General features: G+C 57.5%; 1 protein-coding gene across 1 annotated transcript in view; it reads right to left on the reverse strand.

Moving 5' to 3' along the window:
* Positions 1 to 4,947: 4,947 nt before the first annotated feature.
* The window catches only part of LOC147091420 (vesicle-associated membrane protein 3-like), a 111,397-nt gene continuing 92,897 nt past the window's right edge, over positions 4,948 to 23,447 (reverse strand). Inside the window, exons 3-5 of the mRNA XM_085976777.1 lie at positions 13,313 to 13,471; positions 7,636 to 7,687; positions 4,948 to 4,985 (exon numbers count right to left, since the gene is read on the reverse strand). Coding sequence (XP_085832903.1) covers positions 4,969 to 4,985; positions 7,636 to 7,687; positions 13,313 to 13,471 — 228 coding nt within the window. The 3' untranslated portion in view covers positions 4,948 to 4,968. The remainder of the gene's footprint in view (positions 4,986 to 7,635; positions 7,688 to 13,312; positions 13,472 to 23,447) is intronic.

Raw genomic sequence — 23,447 nt, forward strand, 5'->3', positions numbered from 1 at the left:
TCGCTCCCACTCACCCCCTCTCTCTTCCTCCCCCCTCTCTCTCCCTCCTTCTCCCTCTCCACCCCCTCTCTCCCAATGGGGGTAAACTCCCTCGATCCCTTCCTCTCGCTCCCACTCCCCCCTCTCTCTTCCTCCCCCCCTCTCTCTCCCTCCTTCTCTCTCTCCCTCTCTCTCTCCCAATGGGGAGAAACTCCCTCGATCCCTTCCTCTCGCTTCCACTCCCCCCTCTCTCTCCCTCCTTCTCCCTCTCCACCTCTCTCTCCCCTCTCTCTCCCAATGGGGAGAAACTCCCTCGATCCCTTCCTCTTGCTCCCACTCACCCTTCCTCTCGCTCCCACTCACCCCCTCTCTCTCCCTCCCCCCCTCTCTCCCAATGGGGGGAAACTCCCTTGATCCCTTCCTCTCGCTCCCACTCACCCCCTCTCTCTTCCTCACCCCCCTCTCTCTCCCTTCCCCTCCATCTCTCTCTCTCCCCAATGGAAAGACACTCCATCTCTCTCTGACCACCCAATGGGGAGACTCTCTCTCTCTGACCACCCAATGGGGAGACACTCTCTCTCTGACCCTCCAATGGGGAGAATCTCTCTCTCTCTGACCCTCCAATGGGGAGACTCTCTCTCTCTCTGACCCTCCAATGGGGAGACTCTCTCTCTCTGACCACCCAATGGGGAGACTCTCTCTCTCTCTGACCCTCCAATGGGAGACTCTCTCTCTCTGACCACCCAATGGGGAGACTCTCTCTCTCTGACCCTCCAATGGGGAGACTCTCTCTCTCTGACCCTCCAATGGGGAGACTCTCTCTCTCTCTGACCCTCCAATGGGGAGACTCTCTCTCTCTGACCCTCCAATGGAGAAACTCTCTCTCTCTGACCCTCCAATGGGGAGACTCTCTCTCTCTCTCTGACCCTCCAATGGGGAGACTCTTTCTCTCTGACCCTCCAATGGGAGACTCTCTCTCTCTGACCCTCCAATGGGGAGACTCTCTCTCTCTGACCCTCCAATGGGGAGACTCTCTCCCTCTGACCCACCAATGGGGAGACTCTCTCTCTGACCCTCCAATGGGGAGACTCTCTCTCTCTGACCCTCCAATGGGGAGACTCTCTCTCTCTGACCCTCCAATGGGGAGACTCTCTCTCTCTCTGACCCTCCAACGGGGAGACTCTCTCTCTCTCCGACCCTCCAATGGGGAGACTCTCTCTCTCTGACCCTCCAATGGGGAGACTCTCTCTCTCTGACCCTCCAATGGGGAGACACTCTTTCTCTCTGACCCTCCAATGGGAGACTCTCTCTCTCTGACCCTCCAATGGGGAGACTCTCTCTCTCTGACCCTCCAATGGGGAGACTCTCTCTCTCTCTGACCCTCCAATGGGGAGACTCTCTCTCTCCGACCCTCCAATGGGGAGACTCTCTCTCTCTGACCCTCCAATGGGGAGACTCTCTCTCTGACCCTCCAATGGGGAGACACTCTCTCTCTCTGACCCTCCAATGGGGAGACTCTCTCTCTCTCCGACCCTCCAATGGGGAGACTCTCTCTCTCTGACCCTCCAATGGGGAGACTCTCTCTCTGACCCTCCAATGGGGAGACTCTCTCTCTCTGACCCTCCAATGGGGAGACTCTCTCTCTCTCTGACCCTCCAATGGGGAGACTCTCTCTCTCTGACCCTCCAATGGGGAGACTCTCTCTCTCTGACCCTCCAATGGGAGACTCTCTCTCTCTGACCCTCCAATGGGGAGACTCTCTCTCTCTCTCTGACCCTCCAATGGGGAGACTCTCTCTCTCTGACCCTCCAATGGGGAGACTCTCTCTCTGACCCTCCAATGGGGAGACTCTCTCTCTCTGACCCTCCAATGGGGAGACTCTCTCTCTCTGACCCTCCAATGGGGAGACTCTCTCTCTCTGACCCTCCAATGGGGAGACTCTCTCTCTCTGACCCTCCAATGGGGAGACTCTCTCTCTCTGACCCTCCAATGGGGAGACTCTCTCCCTCTGACCCACCAATGGGGAGACTCTCTCTCTCTGACCCTCCAATGGGGAGACTCTCTCTCTCTGACCCTCCAATGGGGAGACTCTCTCTCTGACCCTCCAATGGGGAGACTCTCTCTCTCTGACCCTCCAATGGGGAGACTCTCTCTCTATGACCCTCCAATGGGGAGACTCTCTCTCTCTGACCCTCCAATGGGGAGACTCTCTCTCTCTGACTCTCCAATAGGGGGACTCTCTCTCTCCGACCCTCCAATGGGGAGACTCTCTCTCTCTGACCCTCCAATGGGAGACTCTCTCTCTCTGGCCCACCAATGGGGAGACTCTCTCTCTCCGACCCACCAATGGGGAGACTCTCTCTCTGACCCTCCAATGGGGAGACTCTCTCTCTCTCTCTGACCCTCCAATGGGGAGACTCTCTCTCTCCGACCCTTCAATGGGGAGACTCTCTCTCTCTGACCCTCCAATGGGGAGACTCTCTCTCTCCGACCCTCCAATGGGGAGACTCTCTCTCTCTGACCCTCCAATGGGGAGACTCTCTCTCTGACCCTCCAATGGGGAGATTCTCTGTCTCTCTATGACCACCCAATGGGGAGACTCTCTCTCTCTCTGACCACCCAATGGGGAGACTCTCTCTCTGACCCTCCAATGGGGAGACTCTCTCTCTCTGAACCTCCAATGGGGCGACTCTCTCTCTCGGACCCTCCAATGGAGAGACTCTCTCTCTCTGACCTTCCAATGGGAGACTCTCTCTCTCTGACCTTCCAATGGGGAGATACTCTAATCCTCTCTCACTCACTCTCTCTCATCAATGGACCGAGAGCCATTACCCTCATGATGCTCAATATTAATGGGCGCGGATTAGCTGGTCTCATGATGTCATCATTAATGGACGTGGAGCAAGTGCTCTGATGATGTCATCATCAGTGGACAGCGAGCCAGCGCCCTGCTCACACGCAGCAGAGGAGATGGCTGCCTCCCCATGTGGGATCGGTTGATGCCCTGTCCCTCCCAGGGAATGGAGGGAATTGCCCAGGCTCCTCATTCCTGCTTTAAGGGCTGAATTTCCACCCTTCCCCCATAGGCAGCAGGTGGTCCACCAATGGTGACATCGCCGGGGACCATTCGTGGTCCTTACCCCTTGGCCGAGAATGAAGGAGCCTCGGCCTCCTCCGGGCATCCCTGCTTCTCCATCCCTCCCATAACCAGCCCCCTCTCCCCCGACCCGCCGCCCCGGCCAATCTAACAGCAGTCACCTGGACGCTAAGGGTCATCCTACCTCCCAGTTCAGGAACTCTTCACGTGAAGAGGGGGGAAAACAAAAAAAGGCCCGTGTTGCGGCCTGTTGTGGGATAGAACAGGGCAAAATGGCCGCCTTTGGGTCGGCTTAAACCGCCCCCCACCTCCCTCCAACAAGTGACCAAATGCAACAGCCTGTAAAAGCCCGTTCAGGGTCGTCAGAAACTCGGACAGATGGAATCTGTGCTCCTCCTTAGGGGCAATAACCCCTTTTCCTCCCACCCATCCCCCCCTCCCCAAACCGCCTTCCTCCCATTTTAATTCTCGCAGGGTATAGCAGGCTCCCAAGGCGGCCCTCCCTCGCGAGGTGGATTCCGGTCAAATCGGTCACTTTACGCCTGTGGGCACCTCTCCATAGCGATCCCCGCAGGCCCCTCTGCCTGGAGGCCCGGTCGAACCCCAAGGCGCCTCCCCCCCCCGCCCCCACAACTCGAGTCCCAGGCTTCGAAAAAGGCCTCGGTTTCCCGTAGCAACCGATAGGCCCGAACTTGAGTCTTGGAGTCACAACGGCACAGAAGGAGGCCATTCGGCCCATCGAGTCCGTGCTGGCTCTCTGTAGAGCAATCCAGTCAGTCCCACTCCCCCGCTCCATCCCCAGAGACCTGCAAGTTTATTTCCCTCAAGGGCCTATCCAGTCTCCCCTTGAAAACATTGAGTGTCTCCGCTTCCACCACTTCCGTCGACAGCGAGTTCCAGGTCCTCACCACTCGCTGTGTAAAAAAGTTTTCCCTCACATCCCCCCGTATCTCTTGCCCAAAACCTTAAAACTGTGTCCCCCTAGTCCTTGTACCATCAACTAGTGGGAACAGCCTTTCCCCGTGTAGCCTATGCAAACCCCTCATAATCTTGTGCACCTCGATCAAATCACCCCTCAACCTCCTTTGCTCCAATGAAAACAAACCCAACTTCTCCAACCTGTCCTTGTAGCTAAGATCCCCCATCCCCGGAACCATTCTGGTAAATCTCCTCTGCACCCTCTCAAGGGCCTTCACATCCTTCCTAAAGTGTGGTGACCAGAACTGGACGCAATACTCCAGTTGTGGCCTAACCAGCGCTTTGTAAAGGTTCAGCATTTGCGTTAAGGAAAGTTAATTGACATCATAGCTAAACACGGGTTTTTTTAAAAAGGGAATGCGGGGAGGGAGGTTGTAGGGGGGCGGGGGGAGGAGGTGGCGGTGGGAATCGTAGGAAAGCCCGTAAAAGTGGTAATAATGGTTAAAAGATAACACCAGGTCGACAAAACTAAAAAGCGGGCCTTGGATCCCCGGTGAAGCCTAGGAGTTTAGTCAAGGAGGGAGGGAGGGAGGGAGGAGGATGGGGTGGGGTGACGGGGGTTCGAGTCCCGACTCTTTCAGGCTTAACATTCGGGATAGTTGTTGGGAGAGACGGAACGAGAGAGGGGGAGAGAGAGAGAGGGGGAGAGAGAGAGAGGGGGAGAGAGAGAGAGGGGGAGAGAGAGAGAGAGAGAGAGAGAGAGAGAGAGAGGGGAAAAGCTGACAATCGACCAAACGGTTTTCAAAAAAGAGCTAATATTTGAACCAAATATACACACGTACATTGATATATATATATATATATAATTTTAAAAAAAGGGAAACACATTTCCAAATCCAAATTCAAGACAACACAAGCAATTTGATGGAAGGAGCGAATTCACGAATTCTACATCATTGCATCCGTCGACATATTCAAGTGAAGAAGTAGACTGTTCGGGAGGAAGGGAAGGAGAGAGGTGAGAAAAAGCAAGAGAAGATATGGAATTAGCGTTTAAGAACATAAGACATAAAAGATACAAGAGCAGGCCCCTCCGTTCAATAAGACCATGGCTGCTTTTCGACTTCAACGCCACCTTTCCCCAGATCCCTTGGTTCCCCCAAGAGTTCAAAAAAATCTCTCTCAGTCTTGAATGTGCTCAATGACCCAGCCTCCACTGCCCTCTGGGGCAGAAATTTCCAAAGATTCACCTCCCTCTGGGTGAAGAAATTCCTCCTCATCTCGGTCCTAAATGGCCGACCCCTTATTCTGAGACTGTGACCCCTGGTTCTAGACCCCCCAGCCAAGGGAAACAGAGAAACATAGAAGATAAGACTAAATGGCGGAGCAGGCTCGAGGGGCCGAATGGCCTACTCCTGCTCCTATCTTCTATGTTTCTATGTTTCCAGAAGACAACCCTCTCATCCCTGGAACATATCAATCCTTCCATCTTGTTTCCTGATTATTATTTCCCTCCACCATGTCTTGCTGGGTTAAGGGCTCCATCCCCAGCCAGTGCTGAGTTAGCCTGATCTCACCCAGTGTGGGTGATACTGAGCCCCACACAGGAAAGGGCCCAGGCTCCATCCCCAGCCCGTGCTGAGTTAGCGGTTTTCACACTGCCTGTGTTTTTTGCCGAGAGGCTGATCTCATGCCCTTCCCCGTGCCCCAGAGGCAGCGAGGAGCCCATGGTGCCTCCCTCACTACACCCTTGAACCCCCCCCTCCCCGCACCTACCCTGGCCCACCCCCTCCGTCTCCTCCCCCTCCCGTCCTCTCCCGGTCCCTCCTTCCACCCTGGACCACCCCTTCCACGTCCCACAGACAGCAAGGAGACCTTCGCCCTCTCGTTCAACGGCTGGGATAGATCCCCTGGTCCTAAGATGGAAGGGCGGTATCCCCATGGTCCCTCACTCACTACAGCCCAGAGCCCCCCATCTTCACCGGCCCCTCCCTCCCTCCACCCAGGCCCCCCCCACTCCACCCAGGCCCCTCCACCATCACCCAGGCCCCTCCCCCTCCATCCAGCCAGGCCCCACCCCTCCCTCCACCCAGGCGCCTCCCCTCCCCTCCCTCCACCCAGGCCCCTCCCCTCCCTCCACCCAGGCCCCTCCCCTCCCTCCACCCAGGCGCCTCCCCTCCCCTCCCTCCACCCAGGCCCCTCCCCCTCCATCCAGCCAGGCCCCACCCCTCCCTCCACCCAGGCGCCTCCCCTCCCCTCCCTCCACCCAGGCCCCTCCCCTCCCTCCACCCAGGCCCCTCCCCTCCCTCCACCCAGGCCCCACCCCTCCCTCCACCCAGGCCCCTCCCCCTCCATCCAGCCAGGCCCCACCCCTCCCTCCACCCAGGCCCCTCCCCCTCCCTCCACCCAGGCCCCTCTGTCACCCAGGCCCCTCCCCCTCCATCCACCCAGGCCCCGCCCCTCCCTCCACCCAGGCCCCTCCCCCTCCCTCCACCCAGGCCCCTCCCTCACCCAGGCCCCTCCCCCTCCCTCCACCCAGGTCCCTCCCCCTCCCTCCAGCCAGGCCCCAACCCTCTCTCCACCCAGGCCCCTCCCCCTCCCTCCAGCCAGGCCCCAACCCTTCCTCCACCCAGGCCCCTCCCCTCCCTCCACCCAGGCCCCTCCCCCAGTCTCCCCCCAGGCCCCTCCCCCTCTCTCCACACAGGCCCTTCCCCCTCCTTCCCCCAGGCCCCTCGCCCTCCCTCCACCCTGGCCCCTCCCCCTCTCTCCACCCAGGCCCCTCCCCCTCTATCCACCCAGTCCCCTCCCCCTCTCTCCATACAGGCCCCTCCCACTCCCTAACCCAGGCCCCTCCACCTCCCTCCACACAGGCCCCTCCCCCTGTCTCCCCCCCAGGCCCCTCCCCCTCTGTCCACACAGGCCCTTCCCCCTCCTTCCCCCAGGCCCCTCGCCCTCCCTCCACCCTGGCCCCTCCCCCTCTCTCCCTCCTGGCCCCTCCCCCACCTTCACCCATGCCCCTCCCCCTCTCTCCCCCCAGGCCCCTACCCCTCCCTCCACACAGGCCCCTCCCCCTGTCTCCACACAGGCCCCTCCCCCTCTCTCTACACAGGCCCCTCCCTCCATCCAGGCCCCTCCCCCTCCCTCCATCCAGGCCGCTCCCTCCATCCAGGCCCCTCCCCCTCCGTCCCCCAGGCCCCTCCCCCTGCCTCCACCCTGGCCCCTCCCCCTCCCTCCAACCTGGCCCCTCCCCCTCCCTCCACCCTGGCCCCTCCCCCTCCCTCCACCCTGGCCCCTCCCTCCCTCCACACAGGCCCCCCTCTCCACACAGGCCCCTCCCCCCTCTCCACACAGGCCCCTCCCCCTCTCTCCACACAGGCCCCTCCCCCTCTCTCCACACAGGCCCCTCCCCCTCTCTCCACCCAGGCCCCTCCCCCTCTCTCCACCCAGGCCCCTCCCGCTCTCCACACAGGCCCCTCCCCCTCTCTCCACACAGGCCCCTCCCCCTCTCTCCACACAGGCCCCTCCCCCTCTCTCCACACAGGCCCCTCCCCCTCTCTCCACACAGGCCCCTCCCCCTGTCTCACCCCAGGCCCCTCCCCCTGTCTCACCCCAGGCCCTTCCCCCACTCCTGCAGTACTCACTTATAATTACGATGATGATAATTGCGCAGATCCCGCCGAGCATGATCATCATCTGGAAAGAGAAAAGGCTGAGGTGAGAGACTGGCTTGGGAGACACTTCCCACTGTCCACTTCGGAGCGACGCTGGACTCCCGATCCCAAAGTTCCTCCAGCGTTCCATCAGCGCCCCCTCAATATGTCCCGACTCGCAACAAAACAGAGCAACCAATCCCAGCTCTCATCATCAGGCTTCCTCACCACCACCGGCCCACCCCCTCCATGTCCAGTAATTCACTCGCCCCCCACCCACCATCAACAGAATCAGATCCAACCCATCCTGAACCAGATCAGGGCTCTTTACAGTAGAAGTGAATGGGAAGGGGTTTGGGTCCATTGGGAGTGTGTACAGTGGGAGTGAATGGGAAGGGGTTTAGGTCCATTGAGATTGTGTACAATGGGAGTGAATGGGAAGGGGTTGGGTCCATTGGGATTGTGTACAGTGGGAGTGAATGGGAAGGGGTTTGGGTCCATTGGGAATCTGTACAAAGGGAGTGAATGGGAAGGGGTTTGGGTCCATTGGGATTCTGTACAAAGGGATGAATGGGAAGGAGTTTGGGTCCATTGGGAGTGTGTACAGTGGGAGTGAATGGGAAGGAGGTTGGGTCCATTGGGAGTGTGTACAGTGGGAGTGAATGGGAAGGAGGTTGGGTCCATTGGGATTGTGTACAATGGGAGTGAATGGGAAGGGGTTGGGTCCATTGGGATTGTGTACAGTGGGAGTGAATGGGAAGGGGTTGGGTCCATTGGGATTGTGTACAGTGGGAGGGAAGGGGAAGGGTTTGGGTCCATTGGGATTGTGTTCAGTGGGAGTGAATGGAAAGGGGTTTGGGTCCATTGGGATTGTATACAGTGGGAGTGAATGGGAAGGAGGTTGGGTCCATTGGGATTGTGTACAGTGGGAGTGAATGGGAAGGGGTTGGGTCCATTGGGATTGTGTACAGTGGGAGTGAATGGGAAGGGGGTTGGGTCCATTGGGATTGTGTACAGTGGGAGTGAATGGGAAGGGGTTGGGTCCATTGGGATTGTGTACAGTGGGAGGGAAGGGGAAGGGTTTGGGTCCATTGGGATTGTGTTCAGTGGGAGTGAATGGAAAGGGGTTTGGGTCCATTGGGATTGTATACAGTGGGAGTGAATGGGAAGAGGTTGGGTCCATTGGGACTGTGTACAATGGGGGTGAATGGGAAGGGTTTGGGTCCATTGGGATTTTGTACAGTGGGAGTGAATGGGAAGGGGTTTGGGTCCATTGGGATTGTGTACAGTGGGAGTGAATGGGAAGGGGTTTGGGTCCATTGGGATTGTGTACAGTGGGAGTGAATGGGAAGGGGTTTGGGTCCAATAGGATTGCGTACAGTGGGAGTGAATGGGAAGGGGTTTGGGTCCATTGGGATTGTGTACAGTGAGAGTGAATGGGAAGGGGTTTGGGTCCAATAGGATTGCGTACAGTGGGAGTGAATGGGAAGGGGTTAGGGTCCATTGGGATTGTGTACAGTGGGAGTAAATGGGAAAGGGTTGGGTCCTTTGGGATTGAACACAGTGGGAGTGAATGGGAAGGGGTTTGGGTCCATTGGGATTGTGTACAGTAAGAGTGAATGGGAAGGGGTTTGGGTCCATTGGGATTGTGTACAGTGGGAGTGAATGGGAAGGGGTTTGGGGCCATTGGGATTGTGTACAGTAAGAGTGAATGGGAAGGGTTTGGGTCCATTGGGATTGTGTACAGTGGGAGTGAATGGGAAGGGGTTTGGGTCCATTGGGATTGTGTACAGTGGGAGTAAATGGGAAGGGGTTTGGGTCCATTGGGATTGTGTACAGTGGGAGTGAATGGGAAAGGGTTTGGGTCCATTGTGTACAGTGGGAGTGAATGGGAAGGGGTTTGGGGCCATTGGTGTTGTGTACAGTGGGAGTAAATGGGAAGGGGGTTGGGTCCATTGGGATTGTGTACAGTGAGAGTGAATGGGAAGGGGTTTGGGTCCATTGGGATTGTGTACAGTGGGAGTGAATGGGAAGGGTTTGGGTCCATTGGGATTGTGTACAGTGGGAGTGAATGGGAAGGGGTTTGGGTCCATTGGGATTGTGTACAGTGAGAGTGAATGGGAAGGGGTTTGGGTCCATTGGGATTGTGTACAGTGGGAGTGAATGGGAAGGGGTTTGGGTCCATTGGGATTGTGTACAGTGGGAGTGAATGGGAAAGGGTTGGGTCCTTTGGGATTGAATACAGTGGGAGTGAATGGGAAGGGGTTTGGGTCCATTGGGATTGTGTACAGTGGGAGTGAATGGGAAGGGGTTTGGGTCCATTGGGATTGTGTACAGTGGGAGTGAATGGGAAAGGGTTTGGGTCCATTGTGTACAGTGGGAGTGAATGGGAAGGGGTTTGGGGCCATTGGTGTTGTGTACAGTGGGAGTAAATGGGAAGGGGGTTGGGTCCATTGGGATTGTGTACAGTGAGAGTGAATGGGAAGGGGTTTGGGTCCATTGGGATTGTGTACAGTGGGAGTGAATGGGAAGGGGTTTGGGTCCATTGGGATTGTGTACAGTGAGAGTGAATGGGAAGGGGTTTGGGTCCATTGGGATTGTGTACAGTGGGAGTGAATGGGAAGGGGTTTGGGTCCATTGGGATTGTGTACAGTGGGAGTGAATGGGAAAGGGTTGGGTCCTTTGGGATTGAATACAGTGGGAGTGAATGGGAAGGGGTTTGGGTCCATTGGGATTGTGTACAGTGGGAGTGAATGGGAAGGGGTTTGGGGCCATTGGGATTGTGTACAGTGGGAGTAAATGGGAAGGGGTTTGGGTCCATTGGGATTGTGTACAGTGGGAGTGAATGGGAAAGGGTTTGGGTCCATTGTGTACAGTGGGAGTGAATGGGAAGGGGTTTGGGGCCATTGGTGTTGTGTACAGTGGGAGTGAATGGGAAGGGGTTTGGGTCCATTGGGGTTGTGTACAGTGGGAGTGAATGGGAAGGGTTTGGGTCCATTGGGATTGTGTACAATGGGACTGAATGGGAAGGGGTTTGGGTCCATTGGGATTGTGTACAGTGGGAGTGAATGGGAAGGGGTTTGGGGCCATTGGGATTGTGTACAGTGGGAGTGAATGGGAAGGGTTTGGGTCCATTGTGATTGTGTACAGTGGGAGTGAATGGGAAGGGGTTTGGGTCCATTGGGATTGAATACAGTGGGTTTGGGTCCATTGGGATTGTGTACAGTGGGAGTGAATGGGAAGGGGTTTGGGGCCATTGGGATTGAATACAGTGGGAGTGAATGGGAAGGGGTTTGGGGCCATTGGGGTTGTGTACAGTGGGAGTGAATGGGAAGGGGTTTGGGGCCATTGGGATTGTGTACAATGGGAGTGAATGGGAAGGGGTTTGGGTCCATTGGGATTGTGTACAGTGGGAGTGAATGGGAAGGGGTTTGGTCCATTGGGATTGAATACAGTGGATTTGGGTCCATTGGGATTGTGTACAGTGGGAGTGAATGGGAAGGGGTTTGGGGCCATTGGGATTGAATACAGTGGGAGTGAATGGGAAGGGGTTTGGGTCCATTGGGATTGTGTACAGTGGGAGTGAATGGGAAGGGGTTTGGGGCCATTGGGATTGAATACAGTGGGAGTGAATGGGAAGGGGTTTGGGTCCATTGGGATTGTGTACAGTGGGAGTGAATGGGAAGGGGTTTGGGGCCATTGGGATTGTGTACAGTGGGAGTGAATGGGAAGGGGTTTGGGTCCATTGGGATTAAATACAGTGGGAGTGAATGGGAAGGGGTTTGGGTCCATTGGGATTGTGTACAGTGGGAGTGAATGGGAAGGGGTTTGGGGCCATTGGGATTGAATACAGTGGGAGTGAATGGGAAGGGGTTTGGGTCCATTGGGATTGTGTACAGTGGGAGTGAATGGGAAGGGTTTGGGTCCATTGGGATTGTGTACAGTGGGAGTGAATGGGAAGGGGTTTGGGTCCATTGCGATAGTGTACAATGGGAGTGAATGGGAAGGGGTTTGGGGCCATCGGGATTGAATACAGTGGGAGTGAATGGGAAGGGGTTTGGGTCCATTGGGATTGAATACAATGGGAGTAAATGGGAAGGGGTTTGGGTCCATTGGGATTGTGTACAGTGGGAGTGAATGGGAAGGGGTTTGGGGCCATTGGGATTCTGTATTTGTGACCAGTTACAATGACTTTCTCTATTCCCACTTGTGAAGGTACAGATCAATTTTTTTTATCCATTGACGAATATCAAATAAGTGGGAGAGTGTGTGCCAAAGAGAGAGAGAGAGACAGAGAGAGAGAGACAGAGAGAGAGAGACAGAGAAAGAGAGAGAGACAGAGAGAGAGAGAGCGCACCAGGTTGTGTCAACATCCAGCAGGCCCGGGACGAAGGGACAAATAGGCTGAGGGGTGCGAGATGAGCGTGGTGCAAGACCATGTCTCAAAATGGCTGGGGGAGATGTCAGCCATTTTGAAGTAAAGACCTAAGAGAGAACAGGGAGCCGGGAGGGAGACCATCACTGCTGCATTGCGGGGACCTCCTCTTCATCTCCCCCAAAGCCCTGGGCCCCCAACCACCCTCAGCAGGATAAGAAGGCCGATCGCCATTCCCTCCCCATTGACAGTCGGATCTGCCCACGCCTTCGATAAAGGGGTGAGGAGGAGACAATATCGCTGCCGGGGAATTTTCACCCCCTTCCTAACAGTTCTGCTCACTGGAGTCTCGATATCGCAAAGGCCAGGGGGTTTTCAGGAGGGGAGATAGTCAAGACGCGGAGGTCAGCTGGTTTCACAGACTGGCCCAGACCATCTCTCCTGGGACGTCACCACCCGTCCACTCTCTTCGCCACGGCTCCTGAAACTGTATCCATAAAGGACAACCCTTCACCCTCGATCCATCCTCAGACAGAGAGAGAGAGAGAGAGAGAGAGAGGGGGAGAGATAGAGAGAGAGAGACAGGAAGAGACAGAGAGACACAGAGAGAGAGAGAGACAGAGAGAGACACAGAGAGAGAGACAGAGAGAGACACAGAGAGAGAGACAGAGAGAGAGAGACAGAGAGAGAGGCAGAGAGAGAAACAGAGACAGAGCGAGAGAGAGAGACATAGAGACAGAGACAGAGACAGAGACAGAGAGAGAGACAGAGAGAGAGAGACAGAGAGACAGGAAGAGAGAAACAGAGAGACACACAGAGGGAGAGAGACAGAGAGACAGAAAGAGAGAGAGACAGAGACAGAGAGACAGAGAGAGAGAGACAGAGAGAGAGAGACAGAGAGAGACGGAGACAGGGAGAGGAGGGGGAGAGATAGAGAGAGAGAGACAGGAAGAGACAGAGAGACACAGAGAGAGAGAGAGACAGAGAGACACAGCGAGAGAGACAGAGAGACAGAGAGAGAGAGACAGAGAGAGAGAGACAGAGAGAGAGAGAGAGAGGCAGAGAGAGAAACAGAGACAGAGCGAGAGAGAGAGACATAGAGAGAGAGACAGAGAGAGAGAGAGAGAGAGAGACAGAGGGAGAGACAGAGAGAGAGACAGGAAGAGAGAGACAGAGAGACACACAGAGGGAGAGAGAGAGAGACAGAGAGACAGAAAGAGAGAGAGACAGAGACAGAGAGAGAGAGACAGAGAGAGACGGAGACAGGGAGAGGAGGGGGAGAGAAAGACGAACCTTGCAGTTTTTCCACCAGTATTTCCGTTTTAGTTTGGCCGCACTGCTTTCGAACTGTGAGGCTCCAGCCTGGAGGGCATCTGCCCGGTCGTCCAGCTCGGAGAGTTTCTGGTCTCGCTCCAGCACCTTGTCCACGTTCACCCGCATAATGTCCACTACCTGGATCCCGGAGAGAGAGAGAGAGAGGGTGAGAGGAGTGGAAGCAAACCCCCCGACCCCAGTCTGTACACCCCGACCCCCCCAACCCCAGTCTGTACACCCCTCACCCCCCAGACCCCAGTCTGTACACCCCTCACCCCCCAGACCCCAGTCTGTACACCCCTCACCCCCCCGACCCCAGTCTGTACACCCCTCACCCCCCAGACCCCAGTCTGTACACCCCTCACCCCCCGACCCCAGTCTGTACATACCTCACCCCCCAGACCCCAGTCTGTACACCCCGACCCCCAGACCCCAGTCTGTACACCCCTCACCCCCCAGACCCCAGTCTGTACACCCCTCACTCCCCAGACCCCAGTCTGTACACCCCTCACCCCCCAGACCCCAGTCTGTACACCACTCACCCCACAGAACCCAGTCTGTACACCCCTCACCCCCCAGACCCCAGTCTGTACACCACTCACTCCCCAGACCCCAGTCTGTACACCCCTCACCCCCCAGACCCCAGTCTGTACACCCCTCACTCCCCAGACCCCAGTCTGTACACCCCTCACCCCCCAGACCCCAGTCCCGACACCCTGAACCCCAGACCCCAGTCTGTACACCCCTCACCCCCCAGACCCCAGTCTGTACACCCCTCACCCCCCAGACCCCAGTCTGTACACCCCTCAACCCCCAGACCCCAGTCTGTACACCCCTCACCCCCCAGACCCCAGTCTGTACACCCCTCACCCCCAGACCCCAGTCTGTACACCCCTCACTCCCCAGACCCCAGTCTGTACACCCCTCAACCCCCAGACCCCAGTCTGTACACCCCTCACCCCCAGACCCCAGGCTGTACACCCCTCACCCCCAGACCCCACCCTGTAAACCCCGACCCCCAGACGCCAGTCTGTACACCCCTCACTCCCCAGACCCCAGTCTGTACACCCCGACCCCCCCAGACCCCAGTCTGTACACCCCTCACCCCCCAGACCCCAGTCTGTACACCCCGACCCCCAGACCCCAGTCTGTACACCCCTCACCCCCCAGACCCCAGTCTGTACACCCCGACCCGCAGACCCCAGTCTGTACACCACTCACCCCCCAGACCCCAGTCTGTACACCACTCACCCCCCAGACCCCAGTCTGTACACCCCGACCCCCAGATCCCAGTCTGTACACCACTCACGCCCCAGACCCCAGTCTGTGCACCCCAACCCCCAGACCCCAGTCTGTACACCCCTCACCCCCCAGACCCCAGTCTGTACACCACTCACTCCCCCGACCCCAGTCTGTACACCCCTCACCCCCCAGACCCCAGTCTGTACACCCCTCACCCCCCAGACCCCAGTCTGTACACCCCTCACCCTCCAGACCCCAGTCTGTGCACCCCTCACCCCCCAGACCCCAGTCTGTACACCCCTCACCCCCCAGACCCCAGTCTGTACACCCCTCACCCCCCAGACGCCAGTCTGTACACCCCTCACCCCACAGACCCCAGTCTGTACACCCCTCACTCCCCAGACCCCAGTCTGTACACCCCTCACCCCCCAGACCCCAGTCTGTACACCCCTCACCCCCAGACCCCAGGCTGTACACCCCTCACACCCCAGACCCCAGTCTGTACACCCATCACCCCCCAGACCCCAGTCTGTACAACCCTCACCCCCCAGACCCCAGTCTGTACACCCCTCACCCCCCAGACCCCAGTCTGTACACCCCTCACCCCCCAGACACCAGTCTGTACACCCCTCACCCCCCAGACCCCAGTCTGTACACCCCTCACCCCCCAGACCCCAGTCTGTACACCCCTCACCCCCCAGACCCCAGTCTGTACACCCCTCACTCCCCAGACTCCAGTCTGTACACCCCTCACCCCCCAGACCCCAGTCTGTACACCCCTCACCCCCCAGACACCAGTCTGTACACCCCTCACCCCCCAGACCCCAGTCTGTACACCCCTCACCCCCCAGACCCCAGTCTGTACACCCCTCACCCCCCAGACCCCAGTCTGTACACCCCTCACCCCCCAGACCCCAGTCTGTACACCCCTCACCCCCCAGACCCCAGTCTGTACACCCCTCACCCCCCAGACCCCAGTCTGTACACCCCTCACCCCCCAGGCCCCAGACTGTACACCCCTCACTCCCAGACCCCAGTCTGTACACCCCTCACCCCCCAGTCTGTAAACACCGACCCCCAGACCTGAGTCTGTACACCCCTCACGCCCCAGACCCCAGTCTGTACACCCCTCACCCCCCAGACCCCAGTCTGTACACCCCTCACCCCCCAGACCCCAGTCTGTACACCCCTCAATCCCCAGACCCCAGTCTATAAACCCTCACCCCCAGACCCCAGTCTGTACACCCCTCACCACCCTGACCCCAGTCTGTACACCCCTCACCCCCCAGACCCCAGTCTGTAAACCCCGACCCCCCAGACCCCAGTCTGTACACCCCTCACCCCCCAGACCCCAGTCTGTACACCCTGACCCCCAGACCCCAGTCTGTACACCCCTCACACGCCAGTCTGTACACCCCTCACCCCCAAACCCCAGTCTGTACACCCCTCACCCCCAGACCCCAGTCTGTACACCCCGACCCCCAGACCCCAGTCTGTACACCCCTCACCCCCCAGACCCCATTCTGTACACCCCGACCCCCAGACCCCAGTCTGTGCACCACTCACCCCCCAGACCCCATTCTGTACACCCTGACCTCCAGACCCTAGTCTGTACACCCCTCACCCCCCGACCCCAGTCTGTACACCCATCACCCCCCAGACCCCAGTCTGTACACCCCTCACCCCCCAGACCCCAGTCTGTACACCCCTCACCCCCCAGACCCCAGTCTGTACACCCCTCACCCGCCAGACCCCAGTCTGTACACCCCTCACCCCCCAGACCCCAGTCTGTACACCCCTCACCCCCCAGACCCCAGTCTGTACACCCCTCACTCCCCAGACCCCAGTCTGTACACCCCTCACCCCCCAGACCCCAGTCTGTACACCCCTCACCCCCAGACCCCAGGCTGTACACCCCTCACCCCCCAGACCCCAGTCTGTACACCCCTCACCCACCAGACCGCAGTCTGTACACCCCTCACCCCCCAGACCCCAGTCAGTACACCCCTCACCCCCTAGACAGCAGTCTGTACACCCCTCACCCCCCAGACACCAGTCTGTACACCCCTCACCCCCCAGACCCCAGTCTGTACACCCCTCACCCCCCAGACCCCACCCTGTACACCCCTCACTCCCCAGACCCCAGTCTGTACACCCCTCACTCCCCAGACCCCAGTCTGTACACCCCTCACCCCCCAGACCCCAGTCTGTACACCCCTCACCCCCCAGACCCCAGTCTGTACACCCCTCACCCCCCAGACCCCAGTCTGTACACCCCTCACCCCCCAGACCCCAGTCTCTACACCCTAACCCCCAGACACCACCCTGTACACCCTGACCCCAGTCTGTACACCCCTCACCCCCAGACCCCAGTCTGTACACCCCTCACCCCCAGACCCCAGTCTGTACACCCCTCACCCCCCAGACCCCAGTCTGTACACCCCTCACCCCCCAGACCCCAGTCTGGACACCCCTCACCCCCTAGACCCCAGTCTGTACACCCCTCACCCCCCAGACCCCAGTCTGTACACCCCTCACCCCCCAGACCCCAGTCTGTACATCCCTCACCCTCCAGAACCCAGTCTGTACACCCCGACCCCCAGACCCCAGTCTGTACACCCCTTACCCCCCAGACCCCAGTCTGTACACCCTGACCCCTAGACCCCAGTCTGTACGCCCCCAGACCCCAGTCTGTACACCCCTCACCCCCCAGACCCCAGTCTGTACAGCCCTCTCCGCCAGACCCCAGTCTGTACACCCCTCACCCCCCAGACCCCAGTCTGTACACCCCTCACCCCCCAGACCACACCCTGTAAACCCCGACCCCCCAGACCCCAGTCTGTACACCCCTCACCCCCCAGACACCAGTCTCTACACCCCTCACCCCCCAGACCACACCCTGTAAACCCCGACCCCCCAGACCCCAGTCTGTATATCCCTCACCCCCAAGACACCAGTCTGTATACCCCTCAACCCCAGACACCAGTCTGTACACCCCTCACCCCCCAGACACCAGTCTGTACACCCCTCACCCCCCAGACACCAGTCTGTACACCCCTCACCACCCCCCCAGACCCCAGTCTGTACACCCCTCACCCCCAGACACCAGTCTGTACACCCCTCACCCCCAGACCCCACCCTGTACACCCTGACCCCCAGACTCCAATCTGTACACCCCTCACCCCCCAGACCCCAGTCTGTACACCCCTCACCCTCCAGAACCCAGTCTGTACACCCCGACCCCCAGAGGCCAGTCTGTACACCCCTTAGCCCCCAGACCCCAGTCTGTACACCCTGACCCCCAGACCCCAGTCTGTACACCCCCAGACCCCAGTCTGTACACCCCTCACCCCACAGACCCCAGTCTGTACAGCCCTCTCCCCCAGACCCCTGTCTGTACACCCCTCACCCCCCAGACCCCAGTCTGTACACCCCTCACCCCCCAGACCCCAGTCTGTACACCCCTCACCCCCCAGACCCCAGTCTGTACACCCCTCACCCGCCAGACACCAGTCTCTACACCCCTCACCCCCCAGACCCCAGTCTGTACACCCCTCACCCCCCAGACCACACCCTGTAAACCCCGACCCCCCAGACCCCAGTCTGTATATCCCTCACCCCCCAGACACCAGTCTGTACACCCCTCACCCCCAGACCCCACCCTGTAAACCCCGACCCCCAGACTCCAATCTGTAAACCCCTCACCCCCCAGACCCCGGCCTGTACACCCCTCTCCCCCAGACTCCAGCCTGTACAGCCCTCTCCCCCAGACCCCAGCCTGTACACCCCTCCCCCAGACTCCAGCCTGTACAGACCTCTCCCCCAGACCCCAGTCTGTACACCCCTCACCCCCAGACGCCTCCCGGACTACTCCCCTCCTCCCAGACCCTTTGAAACCTCTCAGACCCGCCCTCCACACAGACCCACCCCACCCCAATATGCTTTCCATACCCCCCTATCCCCCTTCCCACAGACCATACCCCCATGAACACCCTCACCCCTGAGGCCCCTGTAACATTTGCATATTGATTTATCATTGGCCCGCTGGCATCTGTAAGGAATACCTATTATATTCACACGTGATCACATGCTGAGTTGTCATTGGCCTGCAGGCATCTGTAAGGACTGCTATTGTTTAGAAGACCCATGAGCCCTGACTCCATCTTGTCCACACGGTGCTGTATGTATGTTTGAGTTCACAGGCCAGGTGCATCATTAAAAGAGTTTAAACTGTAATACTCCGTTGTCCTGCAATTTATTATTTTTGTACAAAGTGTGCAAAACAAGACAGCCCCTGCCCCCAGATGAATGCACACCTCCCCCCACCCCCCAGATCCACGATACACTTCCCATACCTGCTGCCTCCCTACCCCAGGCAGCCAAACTCACTTCTGCAGAACCCCCAAAGCGCTCCCCCATACAAGCCCTACACCCCACCCCTCTCCTCCCCCAAACACCCATATATCCCACCCCACATCACTGAATCCTCCCATAGTCCCCACACGCAGGCGCCACACTCGCAACCGCATACCCCGAGTTCTGATCTCCCCAATATGGAGACCAGAACTGTGCACAGTGCTCCAAGTGCGGTCTAACCAAGGAATATGGAGACCAGAACTGTGCACAGTGCTCCAAGTGTGGTCTAACCAAGGTATATGGAGAACAGAACTGTGCACAGTGCTCCAAGTGTGGTCTAACCAAGGTATATGGAGACCAGAACAGTGCACAGTGCTCCAAGTGCGGTCTAACCAAGGAATATGGAGACCAGAACTGTGCACAGTGCTCCAAGTGTGGTCTAACCAAGGTATATGGAGAACAGAACTGTGCACAGTGCTCCAAGTGTGGTCTAACCAAGGTATATGGAGACCAGAACTGTGCACAGTGCTCCAAGTGTGGTCTAACCAAGGAATATGGAGACCAGAACTGTGCACAGTGCTCCAAGTGTGGTCTAACCAAGGTATATGGAGATCAGAACTGTGCACAGTGCTCCAAGTGTGGTCTAACCAAGGTATATGGAGACCAGAACTGTGCACAGTGCTCCAAGTGTGGTCTAACCAAGGTATATGGAGACCAGAACTGTGCACAGTGCTCCAAGTGCGGTCTAACCAAGGTATATGGAGACCAGAACTGTGCACAGTGCTCCAAGTGTGGTCTAACCAAGGAATATGGAGACCAGAACTGTGCACAGTGCTCCAAGTGTGGTCTAACCAAGGTATATGGAGACCAGAACTGTGCACAGTGCTCCAAGTGTGGTCTAACCAAGGTATATGGAGACCAGAACTGTGCACAGTGCTCCAAGTGTGGTCTAACCAAGGTATATGGAGACCAGAACTGTGCACAGTGCTCCAAGTGTGGTCTAACCAAGGTATATGGAGCCCAGAACTGTGCACAGTGCTCCAAGTGTGGTCTAACCAAGGTATATGGAGACCAGAACTGTGCACAGTGCTCCAAGTGTGGTCTAACCAAGGTATATGGAGACCAGAACTGTGCACAGTGCTCCAAGTGTGGTCTAACCAAGGTATATGGAGACCAGAACTGTGCACAGTGCTCCAAGTGTGGTCTAACCAAGGTACATGGAGACCAGAACTGTCATCGACTTCAGCCCCTCCAAACATCCCTATCTCTGTAACCTCCTCCAGCCCCTACAACACTCCCTATCTCTGTAACCTCCTCCAGCCCCTACATCCCTCCCTATCTCTATAACCTCCTCCAGCCCCTACAACCCTCCCCATCTCTGTAACCTCCTCCAGCCCCTACATCCCTCCCTATCTCTGTAACCTCCTCCAGCCCCTACAAACATCCCTATCTCTGTAACCTATTCCAGCCCCTACAACCCTCCCTATCTCTGTAACCTCCTCCAGCCCCTACAACCCTCCCTATCTCTGTAACCTCCTCCAGCCCCTACAACCCTCCCTATCGCTGTAACCTCCTCCAGCCCCTACAACCATACCTATCTCTGTAACCTCCTCCAGCCCCTACAACCCTCCCTATCTCTGTAACCTCCTCCAGCCCCGACAACCCTCCCTACCACTATAACATCCTCCAGCCCCCACAACCCTCCTATCTCTGCAACGTCCTCCAGCCCCAACAACTCTCCCCATCTCTGTAACGTCCTCCAGCCCCTACATCCCTCCCTATCTCTGTAACCTCCTCCAGCCCCTACAACCCTCCCTATCTCTGTAACCTCCTCCAGCCCAACAACCCTCCCTATCTCTGTAACCTCCTCCAGGCCCGACAACCCTCCCTATCTCTGGAACCTCCTCCAGCCCCCACAACCCTCCCAACTCTGCAACTTCTTCCAGCCCCTACAACCCTCCCTATCTCTGTAACCTCCTCCAGCCCCTACAACCCTCCCTATCCCTGTCACCTCCTCCAGGCCTACAACACTCCCTATCTCTGGAACCTCCTCCAGCTCTTACAAACATCCCTATCTCTGTAACCTCCTCCAGCCCCTACAACCCTCCCTATCTATGTAACCTCCTCCAGCCCCTACAACCCTCCGTATCTCTGTAACCTCCTCCAGCTCTTACAACCCTCCCTATCGCTGTAACCTCCTCCAGCCCCTACAACCCTCCCTATCTATGTAACCTCCTCCAGCCCCTACAACCCTCCCTATCTCTGTAACCTCCTCCAGCTCCAACAACCTTCCCTATCTCTGTAACCTCCTCCAGTCCCTGCAACCCTCCCTATCTCTGTAGCCTCTTCCAGCCCCCACAACCCTCCCTACCCTGTAACCTCCTCCAGGCCTACAATATTCCCTATCTCTGTAAACTCCTCCAGCCCCTACAACCCTCCCTATCTCTGTAACCTCCTCCAACCCCTACACCCGTCCCTACCTCTGTAAATTCCTCCAGCCCCTACAACTCTCCCCATCTCTGTAACATCCTCCAACCCTTACGACACTCCCTATCTCTGTAACCTCCTCCAGCCCCTACAACCCTACCTATTTCTGTAACCTCCTCCAGCCCCTACAACCCTCCCTATCTCTGTAACCTCCTCCAGCCCCTACAAACCTCCTTATCTGTGTAACTTCCTCAAGCCCCTACAACCCTCCCTAGCTCTGTAACCTCATCCAGCCCCTACACATCTCCCTATCGTTGTAACCTCCTCCAGCCCCTACAACCTTCCATATCTCTGTAACCTCCTCCAGCCTCTACACCCCTCCCTATCTCTGTAACCTCCTCCAACCCCTATAACACTCCCTATCTCTGTAACCTCCTCTAACCGCTATAACACACCCTATCTCTGTAACCTCCTCTCGCCCCTGCAACGCTCGCAATCTCAGTAGCCTCCTCGAGCGACTACAACCCTCCCTATCTCTGGAAACTCCACCAGCACCTACAACCCTCCCTATCTCTGTACCATCCTCCAGCCCCGACAACACTCCCTATCTCCGGAATCACCTCCAGGCCCTACAACACTGCCTATCTCTGTAAACTCATCCAACTGCTACGGACCTCCCTATCTCTGTAACCTCCACCAGCCCCTACTACCCTCCCTATCCCTGTAACCTCCTCCAACCCCTACAACCCTCCCTTTCTCTGTAACATCCTCCAGCCCCAACAACCCTCCCTATCTCCGGAACCACCTCTAGCCCCTACAACCTTCCCGAGCTCTGTAACATCCTCCAGCCCCTACAACCCTCCTTATCTACGTAACCTCCTCCAGCCCCTACAACCCTCCCTATCTCTGTAACCTCCTCCAGCTCCTACAACCCTCCTTATCTACATAACCTCCTCCAGCCCCTACAACCCTCCCTATCTCTGTAACCTCCTCCAGCTCCTACAACTATCCCTATCTCTGTAACCTCCATCAGTCCCTACAACACTCCTTATCTCCGGAACAACCTCCAGCCCCTACAACCCTCCTTACCTCTGTAACCTCCTCCAGCCCAACAACACTCGCTATCTCTGTAACCTCCTCCAGCCTCTACAAACCTCCCTATCTCTGTAACCTCGTCCAGCCCCTACAACACTCCCTATCTCAGTAATCACTTTCAGCTCCTACAACCCTCCCTATCTCTGTAACCTCCTCTAGCTCCTACACCCCTCCCTATCACTGTACCCTCCTCCAGGCCCTATAACCTTCCCTATCTCTGTACCTCCTCCAGCCCCTACAACCCTCCCTATCTCTGTAACCTCCTCCAGCCCCTACAACCCTCCTTATTTCTGGAACCTCCTCCAGCCCCTACAACCCTCCCTATCTCGGTAACCTCCTCCAGCCCCTTAAACCCCCCATATCCCTGTAACGTCCTCCAGCCCCTACAACCCTCCCTATCTCTGTAACCTCCTCCAGCACCTACAAACCTCCCTGTCACAGTAACCTCCTCCAGCCCCTAAACCCCTCCCTATCGCTGTAAGCTCCTACAGCCTCTACAACTCTCCCTATCTCTGTATCCTCCTCCAACCACTACAACCCTCCCTATCTCTGTAACCTCCTCCAGACCCTACAACGCTCCCTATCTCTGTACCCTCCTTCAGCCCCTACAACCCTCCCTATCTCTGTAACCTCCTCCAGCCCGACAACACTCCCTATCTCTGTAACCTCCTCCAGCACCTACAAACCTCCCTATCTCTGTAACCACATCCAGCCCTACAAACCTCCCTACCCCTGCGACCGTCTCCAGCCCCTCCAACTGTCCCTATGCCTGTAACCTTCTCCAGTCCCTACAACCCTCCCTATCTCTGTAACCTTCCTCCAGCCCAACAACCCTCCCTATCTCTGTAACCTCCTCCAGCCCCTACAACCCTCCCTATCTCTGTAACCTCCTCCAGCCCCTACAACCCTCCCTATCTCTGTAACCTCCTCCAGCCCCTGCAACCCTCCCTATCTCTGTAACCTCCTCCAGCCCCGACAACCCTCCCTATCTCTG

This window comes from Somniosus microcephalus, unplaced genomic scaffold (genome assembly GCF_052327205.1).
Source record: "Somniosus microcephalus isolate GS21.2 unplaced genomic scaffold, FLI_Smic_1.0 unresolved_chr3, whole genome shotgun sequence".
In the NCBI taxonomy this organism is placed as follows: Eukaryota; Metazoa; Chordata; class Chondrichthyes; order Squaliformes; family Somniosidae; genus Somniosus; species Somniosus microcephalus.